The sequence below is a fragment of the Anabas testudineus genome, chromosome 3 (assembly GCF_900324465.2).
Source record: "Anabas testudineus chromosome 3, fAnaTes1.2, whole genome shotgun sequence".
NCBI classification, from domain to species: Eukaryota; Metazoa; Chordata; class Actinopteri; order Anabantiformes; family Anabantidae; genus Anabas; species Anabas testudineus.
In genome coordinates this window covers 16,811,186-16,823,162 of record NC_046612.1, presented here as the reverse complement: position 1 = coordinate 16,823,162, position 11,977 = coordinate 16,811,186, and the positions used below count along the sequence as shown (strand labels likewise).

Genomic DNA, 11,977 nt, shown 5'->3' with positions numbered 1-11,977 from the left:
GAGTTTCCTTTGAAAAGCCCCTTTCTCACCTCCAACATTGGAAGTTTCTGTGGTCTGAACGGGGGGAACTTTATAAATAGCTGTTTTAGAATATCCTCGGAGTTTTCTCCTGCTGCTCACTTTAATGTCTGCCCCAAATAAACGCGGCCATCTGTCACTGCTGATGTCATGCAGTGACTGCTTGGAGGCGTCCAGATACAGTGAAGTGGTCTGGTTTGCATAAAGGGAACCCCTGCTCATGCGTTGTGGACCGTTCCTCCATATCCAAGCGAGGTGAACGCGGCGCACAGCACCAGACGGACCAGTGTGGGTAGTGTGGGTACGCAGCGGGGCGCACGGCTGAGGACTCTGTACAGCGCAACTCCAACACAAATGGATATTTACGTGGCTTTGTTATACCTTTTCCTTTTTACCAAACCAGGTAAGTAAAAGCTGCGCGGCACTCTGTCCCCTTCACTGATTGATTTTGTTGCAAGTGACACGATCTTCTTATCGTTTTTTTTATTTTTTTTATTTTTTTTTACGTTCCTCCATTCGCACGTTGCGCACACGCATGTCAGATTTCTTGGTAGAGTCTCTCTTGCTTTTAATTCATCCACATTTTGAGTAAACACTTGAAAAATAACCAGGATCCAGTTAAGCCAGAATGACATGACATCTTAACGTGTGCGCGCGGTGCACCCACAGCCCGTGGAGACAGGGGATGTGTGTGACGGATTTTTTTTTTTTTTTTTAGTGGGCAGCGTTAGCAAAATAAAAACTGCGTGACTTTTTCCACAACCACCCATTTTATCAGTGGAAATGCACATAAGCAGTGACACTGTTTGTTTGTAAAATGAAATGCTATTTTAGTTTTAATCCTCTCAGCAGGAACACGCCGCTTCACATCCTCTAACCTGAATTTCTCTCCTCCAGCTTTGGCTTTCGGATCAGATCAAGACTACCAGATTGATATCATCAATGAACTTGACCTGGCAAATGCCACTTATGGAATTACCCAAGTGGCGGGGCTTCATAACAACAGCAAAGCCTTCCTTTTCCGAGGTGAGGCACACACGCTGACAGTTTCTCCCCCCATTAGTTTCGCTACTCAAGTTTAGAAATGTCTTTGTCTTGTGTTTCACGCTCTTTCTTCCACTAGTTAGTGAGAGCAAAGCCACGCAGCGACGCACCTTTCACTGTCACAGTATTAGGGTGGGATCCCGAGACAGAGCGCTCCTGGGAGCCTCCTCTCACAATTACTCCACATTTAATTTGTCCCATGCAGGCAGCAGATGCTCAATCTGCACAGGGACACTGGTGTCAGTGTAGAATTCCTACCACACATCTAATGTTTCCTAAGACGTCCACTATTCTGCAATCCAACAAGTGGTTAATAACATCCCAGTGTGTTACAGTGTCAGGACCTTGAGGGCCACGCAGCAGGTGGATTGACTCTCTGTCCCATAATTGCAGAAAACCTTCAAAGCCGTGCGTTCTAATGGAAAGATAACCCCCGATGAGCTGCTGACACAGGGTTAACCCCGCTGAGACTGCTATGAGATGTCACAAGACAACTTGGCTCACTTGTTTCTGTGCTCGTCGAAGACGACTCAACATATTTGGTGCAACTTGCTTCTCCTGTGTTGTGCTGCTAGCTGTAAGCAGAGGCGGGATTGCTCGAAAATAATGCAGAAGGTTGATGTACAGTGGAGAGAGAAAGAGATCCGAGTGACTGCAGGAGAGACAGAGCTAGATTTTTTGGAGTGATTCATTGTTTGCTGTGTCTGTGTGTTATCTGCTTTCCTTCTGCCACAGACCTTTCATTACTTTAGTCGTGCAATGTAAATTTCAATCTCCCAGGGTGTTTGACATTAAATGTTGTTTGGAGAGTTGAATTCTCTCATTATGGTCCAGGACTGCATCCCCTCCCCAGTGAAACTACACTTTTGGGGGGAGACACTGAATTTTTTTTTTTTCTTTTCTGGTGTGAAAAATATTCACATTCAAAGATTTTGGCACAAACATAGCAGCTTGAATCCAAAATAAGCAGCAATGGGTGTTGAGACTCATATGGGCAGAGTGATGTGTGTGTGTGTGTGTGTGTGTGTGTGTCTGTGTGAGGTTTTATTTTCTAGAGTGCTTGGCTCAATGTGCCACTGGCTCTGTATAAATGAAGGCAGGGCCACTTGGCTGTGCCGTGTTGGAGCTGTCCAATGTTGGGGGCTGGAGGATAGCCTCACTCTTCTCACACACACACACACACACACACACACACACACACATACACATACACATGCATGCACACACACACTTGTTCTTCAAAGCCGCTCTCCTTATGGTTTCTAGGCTCCCAGGGTCAAGGTGCAGCAGCCAGATAGTGTGGGAAACAGGAGGCTAATCCAATGGGGAAACTGGACCTGGGAGTGTTGGAGAGGATGCTTGTGTTGTGACCTATTTAACACTTCGCCCACCCTTGTGCTGCTTTCATGGCCCTGTAACCCAGATGGCTCCACAGAGCAACTGCAGCCAAAGTTGCAGCAATTCCTACACTCTTTTTAAAAAAGTGAAGAAGTTGTAGTAGATTACAGCAACAAACAGTCCATGATTATCTGTCTAGTTGATGCTGTGCTGTTTCCACCGTGGCTGATTGGGTCAGTGATTATTCAAGATGATTTATGTATGCTGTATGCAATCATGTTGTGCACTGAGCTCAATATCATATTTCATCTGTTTGATTGCATAAATTGTGGGGGAACATTGTAATATTGGTGAAATGTCTGGGGAAAAAAGGGCAATGTGCTGTTCCAATTAGTATTGATGGTGCTCAGAGAGAAAGAGAAGGCTGTGGTAGTGTCTTTGCTTGGACGTTGGGACCAGTCTCTCCAGTCTCCCAGTTAGCCTGTGTTCCACAAACAACAGATGATTCCCATTAGAAAATAGATTAACATGTCTCTAAAGCTACTTTAGGAAAGGCACGAGAACAGCCTCCACTAAAAGGTCCTTATCTGGATGTGTGATCCGACCTTGTGATGAGAAAGAAAAATGCTAATAATCTCCCACTGTGCACTGATAGCCGGGAACAAAGCTCTGCTAATTGCTATTTGCATATTTGTTGTAGCTTGTACTTCTTATCAATAGGATTTCTTACATTGTGGGAACCTCTGTGATGTATTTAATAAAGTTGGTCCAGACGAGGGCTGACCTAGTTTCTCATCCTAGATTGGAACCCAGATTGTCAACCTCATTACTCAGGCCCCCTCTGTCCCAGCATCGATTTTGATTTAAAATTCTTCTAATGGTGATTATCAGTTTGTACTTTGGTATCTCCCTGTGGGTCTGTCAGTTTGGTCCAAATTGAAACATCTCAACTTCAAACAGATCCTGCCACTTCAATCATCCAGAGCCATCCTCATTAGACTGCTAAATGGGTGCTCAGTTTTTGGAAATATGATCTTTTATAAAATATGTATCCACCCAATGAATTAGTGGGAAATTTTGTTTAGATATTTTTATTTTCAGGGAATAAATCTAATCTTTTTCATTTTCTTATGTTCAGCTCAAAGTTATGAGTCCAAGAGCCTATGTACAGTCTATAGCAAAGGAAAACTAGGGGGGTCCACTTGGTTTCTTGTAAGTTTCTTTGTAATGAAAGGTGCTCTTCAAATACAGTTTCCTTTGCCTGTCTAGTACACGAATACCAAATGAAATTCAGCATCATGTTGGATCACATTTTATTGTTGCTGGTTTTGGGTGTGTGTGTCAGTGTGTGTACCAGTGCAGTGGACCAATCACTTTAATCAAAACCAGTTGTGACATCTGTAAATTGTAGGGGAACACATACTGTACATTGCTCCTGTTTCAACTTTGGTTGCTCATTGCACCACACTGTGTTTCTGCAGTCTTCATTTCTCTGTTTCCATATCATCTCTTCTTTTTCTTTTCAGCATCACATTTTATTAAATGTTTTTGTTTCAGACTGACCTGTAGGTCGAAGTGATAAAACCCTTTAAGCAACCAAGTCTGACAAGCCTGTCTAGGATTTCTTAAAAAAGCCATTAAACAGAGCATAAACAGCACAGCATCAAGTTTTTCTTTCCAAAGGACCATTAGGTTTTCTTCTAATTTGTTTTACATCATATTGCTCTTTGCTTTGTAACATTACACCATTCGGATCTTTTCAAATCATTATGTTATGTAAACACTGTTGAGCTGAACAAAATTATTATTTTTTATTCTATAGTTAAAGGGTTACAACAAATGCAGCCTTGATTCTGATACCCCTGAGATCTATAAACACACCCCTATCAACCTTTTAGCTCAGTTATCCTTAACATAAAACAAATCTTCTGTCTAGTTTTAGGACCAAAAGGATTTTTTACTGACACTTAATCAACCTTTCAGTCAATTTCAGTCAAAATCTTTTCTCCAGACTCATTAAAAGCAGAAATCTACACATAAACACCTCATTGCTATCTAATAAAGCACTATAGCTAATGCACTTTGAATGTCTGCTTCTATGGTTCATTTTAAATGCACATTTCTCATTATCAGTTTATGAATAACTGGTTAAATGTAGCATGTGAACATTTCTGACATTTTGAACTGATCACAGTGAAAAAGGAACCACGCACAGCAGTGGAAAAAGTGCAATTAAAATAGTTCAGCGTTGAACAAGTGCATTTGTTGGCTTTCTTGTGATGTCACACAAATGTCTGTCACTAAGTAACACATTACATCTTGTTTGTTTTATTCATCCAACAACAGAAGTGTAAAAACAACAAGTTTTATGTGTAAATCACTCATTCCTTTTACGTTTTGCACTTATTTAGCATTCAAGTGAGCTTTAGAAGTCCTGAAGTGTTTTTCTTTAGCCTTTGGTTAGAACTGGGCTAGCTTCAAGTTAAGTTAACCGTCTTCTGGCCCCAGCTCAGTATAGATCATAATGACAGATTTAATTGTAGTATCAGTCTGAATCTTTGATAAAGAAGGGATTAGTATATTTGCCATAATGAGTGCTACATCACACTGTCAAACTGTAGTTGACAAATATGAAATCACTGTGTCCATACACTGTACCTTTCATCTGAAATGATGCTCTATGATCCATGTGGGAGGGATACACTTTTCAGTGCCTGTGTTGCAGCAAAGAGTTTTGCGCCAGCGTTGGCACCGGAGTTTGAGGATTGTTTAGTGCAACAACCTCTTTTAATATTTCTCCCTCACAACATGACCTGTTAGTTATTAATTGTCTGTGGGACTGAATCACAGAGTCGGGAGGCGGCCCTACCCTCTGTGAATAAGTCACCAAACCCTACTTTCTGAGTAAAAACAGATATGCAGGAGTTTAACATTGATTGTAAGATTGGTCAACTCAAAGTAAGAAGAGTAATTTAGAAGTAACAAAAAATTAACTAAAGTCACAACTGATGACTTAAGCGTCTGTAGAATAATACAAAAGCCATCACGGAGGTCTATTCTCTAGATTCTTTTCTTATTTCAGTGGCTGCAGCTGCCACTTTTGTTTGGCTGTTGTAGAACACTACTTGTTATGAGGAAAAAATATATTGGGAAAGCTGAAATAGGTGCGTTATGAGCAGCAAAATTGGCTACTCTGAAATCACTCAGTTTCTGCAGTTGCTCACAATTGAAAAGAAAAATTGAATATCTCTCAAACAAGGGGCTACAGTGCAGCCAGCAGTTAACAGCAGAAAATAGACAGTAAACACTATTTCTCTCAACACTCTGCTCTCCAAATCCCTCACCAGGACTATAGGATGTGGACAAAATAAAAATTTAATGACAAATCAGTTTGAATGCCAGGGAGATAAGCCAATGAATGATGAACAGTGAATTTTTTTATACATCTAGCAAAGCTACAAAGTCATTAATCTGAGCTTAAACACAGGAGCATTAAGCAAACATTCCCAACAATCATTTTATGTATTAAGATAGAAGTCCTAAAAAACTTGTGTGCTCAATAGGCAAGCTGCTAATTGAGGTCATCTTAGTCTACGCTGGACAGAGTTTACTTTTAATTTTACTTTATTAGTCTAGCCTGCTATTAGCTACTAGGTATTAGCAGGCAGAACACAGGTCTGATCCCATGAAGAAGACCTGAAATCCACCAGGAGCAGAGGAAGTGGGTGTGTGGAGCAGGAGAGAAGTGCTGAGAAAAGCCGCAGGGACAAATCATCTGATCTGAGGACCAGACTGGACATGGCTCAAGGCATTCAGTGCTGATGAACAGGCAAACAAGACCCGTCTCCATCACTTCCAGCACACTCAAGTAAACTGGATAAACTCAGACTGATCTGCTCAACTTGAAGGCACCTGTCAATTTAGCCCCGTAGTTGCTTCCCACAAACTTTGTTATCTGCGCTGTCTCACTTCTCTAATTGTATATTATTATTAGTTATTAACCTACTGTGTATTTTTATACTATATTTTAGATTAGATTACTTCTATTGTTTTTAAATTTCAATGTCAGTTGCTGTAACATATGAATTTCCCCTTCGGGGGAGCAGTGAAGTGATATATTATCTTATCTTAATAATGGATAATGGTGTTCTGTATTTTTCTTAACAAACACCATGAAAAGGCTACGACATGTCCATCTCAGAAAATACTACTTTCTGACTTCCAAGCTCAGTATGTGACACTTTTCAAACAATTCTCATCTACATCATGTGTATTTAGAAGGAACCTGTCACCCATTGCAGTGATGTGGTTGTGGTCATACTTTACTCACACACTGGGGTCAGTCGAATGCTTTGCTAACAATACGAAACATTCAGTATCACCAGCATGCTCACTTTTACATTGCACATAACCTGCTTAAGAAAACGGTCTCAATCAAAGTTAAAATGTACCGGCTAATGACATATTTCAGCATTCAAAGGAGCAACCATAAACATAAAGCTTTGTTATAAGTTATTTTGTACCAGTCATATAGAGAAATTCTACACTCATGGGATCTAAAAATGGAACTTAAACCACGTCGGGTTTTGAGTAAGAGGCAATTTTCCCTGTGCAAGATTGATAACTCTCTCCTCACATAAAACCCAGAAGCAAATGCACAGTGTTTTACCACTTCCCTTGCAGTTGTCAAAAGGCGATGTGGTAATGGTAGGAAATCTCAACATGAAATAAAAATAGACAAAACAGGTGGAGGTAAAGTGTGTGCGCCTAAAGTTGAAATCACATGACAGCAGAAGAGGAAGTCGGAGCTTTGATCATACCATCATGATAAAAGTTAGCTCTAGTCTTGTCTCTGTCAAGATGAGAAGGGCTCAGAATCATAAAAATAATAATAGCCTCTAATTGCAGATGAGAAAATGATTCCCTTAAATTTGAAGCCTATGCTGAGTGAGGGCATGGTGACTACTCATGATTACATTCCCTGCATGCACTAAATAGATGGACTCCTAATTATCTGTAATGGTGTATGTTTTCCTCCAAGTCATCTTGCAGCCATCAGGGAGTGTGTTGTTACAACTCTCATCTGATACCTTAGCAGAGGCTCCGTGTAGATCAGCTCATCATACCTGGCTTTCAGATAGTATAGGACACTTTAAATCCCAGTTTGAATCTATTAATTTAGCACTATCTGACTTGTAAATAATGAATCAATGTGCTATCAGTACCACCAGATGCCCTCAGGCAGAGAACAACTGGTCTACAAAACACCATAAAAGCAGGGGGTTGAGGAAGTGAGAATGTGGCGTCGGTAGATAGAGGGGCAGTTGCATGAGTGTATATGTCAGCTAGTGTGTCAAGAACTTAACACACCTTGGTGGCTAGACTTCATCAATGAATTAGGAGTCAAGGCCAGGCCCATAAGGATGCAGGTGATACTGGTGGTGGTGGAGTCGAGCCAGCAGGTGGTGGATGGAAACTTTCAGCTGAACATGGTGGTTTGAATGTTGTTGTCGGCAGGGGTCAGCATGTAAAAAAGCTTATGTTGGTCATGATATACATGTGTCAGAACACATCTCGAGTACCCCTGCTGACCCCTGTCCACCACAACATTAAAAACCACCGGGTGGTGTTATTGATATGTCAGAATGGTGATTGCTGGAAAGTTTGGACGGCATGGTAGAGTGGACGTGAAGGAGAAAATCAGAAAAAGAGGATAAAGCTTTCACTCAGGGATGAGTAAACATGAGCATAATATGAGAAAAAACAAATTCCTGGTATTGAACTTTTATCAAATTGTGATTTTAAAGTAAATGTTCACTTTTCCTTACTGTAGTGGTAACTATGCCATGTTAATGTTATGTTAAACCTAATGTAATTGCTGTGTGTAGATCATGCTTTACCAAATGTTCTGATATGGTTCATGCTCCCTGTGGAGATCGAAGTAATGGAAAATGGCCTTTTCCACCCGCCACCCCCACCCCATAGTCTTCTTACCATATTTCTGAAATATGTGCTGGGTCCTTTTCCCCAGGCTGTTCGAAACATGATGCTCCCTCACCTTCTATTTTCATGACATTTTACTCTATTGTATGACCATTTTTATTCTTATTCATAATTTCATTAAAAGTTATTATTTTAATTTCATTTTTCTTATTTACTGTTTTTATCATCTTTCTTTTGAGGTATGTATATTTCAGGACACTGTATGTCTGTGCACATTGTGCAATGACAATAAAGCTTCTCGAATCTTGACAGTGAGCTTCTGTGTACAGAACAGGAATCAGCACCACACTAGAGTGGACAGCTCCACCTCAGGCTGTAGTTTACGGTAAAATCAGAATGAAGAAGGAAAAAAAGGATAAACCAGGATTAGTGTGATGTCTATTCTACTCTATGTTCTTGAATTATTATTACCCAACGTGCTTCCATTAGTACTACAGTGTGTATACAGACAGGCGCCACACATGTCCCGTGCAAAACATGATGACCACTCTGGACAGTAGCAAGAAGACGAGCTCTTTGTTTGTGTAAAGACACAAACCTTTGGACTGCATGAGGATGTCTGAAGTGAGTCTTCTTCAACCCTCATGGGCTGGGAGGTGATGAAATTTACCTCACGGACGGTGTAGCAGACATATGGGACGTATGGCCTTAACAAGATTCCCAATCTTTCTGAATCATGCTTCTGACTTATTTTATCTGCTGTTTTTGTTCAATATTTAATCTAGAAGCCATGATAAACAGACGTGGGGCGTTGGCTTGCAACTTGTTGATTGGTAAATCAGTATGAAAACTGTGTGCCCAATTTTTGTACCAAAGGTTTTTTTTTTCCCCATTGACTCTGAAGTAGTGATGGAATTTTTTGATTGAATTTCTCTTCACAGGTTCTTGACACTTCAGACAAATGCCTTCAATGAAAATGCTTTTTAGTCTTTCAGATTTACCCTTGGGCTAAGCAAGGAGGGTAGAGGGTTAACATAAGGGGCTGATTAATCCACATCTCACCACAGGTTTCTTTTCTCATATCAGCATTGTACATGTTACTTCTGTTCTCGAAAGTCAAAATATGCCAATCTTTCATGTGCTCCAGTGAAATGTTATCATGTTTGTGTCAGGCAATTGGGCAAGCAGAGAGTTTGGCTTCACTTGAACGGATCTGTCTGTTCTCTCACACTGGAGAGGAGACTGAGCGACATGAAACAAAATGGGGGGAAAAGAAGGCAAGATTAAAGATGTGAATTTAGCTCACGGTTGTAGATGCTGCACTGAAATTAGTTGGTTTAATAGATGATGACAAGTATTGATAAATACAGCAGCACAGTGTGACCTAAACAATTACTGTACTTTCATTGCAGACTGCTAGTGCGCCATTTCTGGAGATTTGGAGTGAACCGACTAGAAACTAGAGAGGTTTCAGTGAGGTCTCATTCCCTCCTGCATCCATGTTGTTGCTATTTATACCTCCCCCCTTTCTGACTGCAGAGCAGAGTTGGGCTGGTTATGGCACAGATATTACAGAAAAAGCTCCATGCGGCGAGGCCCGAGAGGCTGTGGGCAGTTCACAGCCGGCAAGCAGCTAAGCCAGGCTGTGACTTTAAAGTCTACAGCGCAGAATCCCAGCTGCTGAATCCAACAGAGGCTATCAAACCTTTCATCTTTTATGTATGAGCTTCCTGGCTGTCCTATTGCTGCAGGAGGCAAGACGCTGGTCCCACCTCACAGGAACCTCTGCAGAATTATTCCATCTGAATTATTCATTGTACATGAGGGTGATATCTTTTAAAGGAATAGATGTGTCTCTGTTGCCCCCACGATGTCAAATTAAAGGCAGAATAGAAGAACAATGGCCGGACACAAGCGCATTCAGTTGGATGTTGGGAGCATGAGCTCATCTGGCACACCCATCCACTAGGGATGGATTCGGACAGACAGATTCAACTTGGTTAAATTCTTTAAGAAACGCAAATCTCTTATTAAACCATCCAGTCTCATTCTCTGTTTAGGTTTGATCTACTAATCTTCATACTTTTTTTTTAAAATCACCAGTTGGGAATGACAGTACCACTAACTAACAAACTAATTCACAGACTGAAAAGGGATTTGTAAAAGTACCTGGATTTGACGAGTGGTTCACAACCGTGGGACAGGAATCAGCAGGAAGTGTGTGTAAACTTGTAATAGAGTCGTGTCTGGCACTGAAGCAGTAGTTGAATTATTTCCTTCTCTGGCCATCTGTTGAGGCTTACCCACAGGTTTGTGTGGAATTGTTGCTCGATGTGATTATGGCTTCTTCTAAATTATTTTGATGTACTATATTTATGTTTGCAGAAAAAAATGATGCAATCCTGATGAAACCAAGTGACATCTATGCTTTGCTTTCAACCTATTCATCTCAGTGTCCCCTGTAGCTTTTTTATTATTTTTTCCAAGTGGAAATGTTAAATGTTGTTCTTAATTGTGATAACTACTGAACTTGTGCTATCTAAAGCTTACGTATTATTTGGACAGTGCTGACAGAGTAGCTCTAGAGATGCTGGTTGGTCATTTGATTTATTTTATTCGTATTTTCATCTGTTTCATCATTCTTTGAGCAGCGTTTCATGTAAAAAGATAATAGATAGATAGATAGATAGATAGATAGATAGATAGATAGATAGATAGATAGATAGATAGATAGATAGATAGATAGATTTATTATTATCCCTTATTATGTCTTGCAATTCAGCACATTTTTCCAGACAAGAAACTACTGAACATACAATGTACAGTACACATACACAGAAAATAGTTATAGCCTTAATAATAACAGTGCACTATTGGAGCTCCCACAGAGTTCACTGCACAGTAGGATGCTGAATTGCTTGCTCCTTTAATGATTCATCTAGTCTATTTTTACGAGTTAGACAATAGTGAACTGTGCTGTTTTGTTTATATTTTGCAGCACCCTAAGATTTTTCTCTTCCAAACAATATAAGAAAATTGTCCGTCTGGAAAATAGTTGCAGTGGTGCATTATCATACACTCAAAGCTCCCTGTAAAGTCTGGCTCATTATCACACACAGAGAAATGTCATCTACAATACGATATGCTCATCTTTAAATCCTCGGCTGCTTGGCTTGAAACTGGCAAAGCAACCTCAGTGTGGAGCAATTAAACCCTGCCTATTTATCGCTGTCTCAAACTGTTCGTGGAAGGTGATGGAATGAACCTTCAGCACTTTCTTATCTCCATCAGAAGCCTGATATAATTAGCCCTGCTTTGTCCTGCCTGGAGCCATTGTCTTTGTTTTGATTGTATCACAGTCACACTGTAATTGCATTGACTTTCTCTCCAGTGGCTTTATAACCTATCATAGATTGGAATTAGAATTTGTTCTGTTACGACTAATTACAGCTAATGACATTTTGGTAGCACTTGGCCGTGACGTAGTAGATGCATTCTAAAACTTTATTACCACCACCGCAACAACAACAACACATCAAGAAAGGAATTTTTGACATTTTCTATGAGCTTTTTAGCGTCCAGGTACCGGGTAGAGTATGTGCCGCCAACTAAATTTTTACCCTAAATTCTATAT

General features: G+C 40.4%; 1 protein-coding gene across 1 annotated transcript in view; it reads left to right on the top strand.

The window, feature by feature from the left end:
- The first annotated feature begins 287 nt into the window (after positions 1–287).
- LOC113174490 (protein kinase C-binding protein NELL1) overlaps positions 288–11,977 on the top strand; it is a 185,261-nt gene continuing 173,571 nt past the window's right edge. The window contains exons 1-2 of the mRNA XM_026378542.1: positions 288–421; positions 916–1,044. Of these exons, the coding sequence (XP_026234327.1) occupies positions 373–421; positions 916–1,044 (178 nt within the window). The 5' untranslated portion in view covers positions 288–372. The remainder of the gene's footprint in view (positions 422–915; positions 1,045–11,977) is intronic.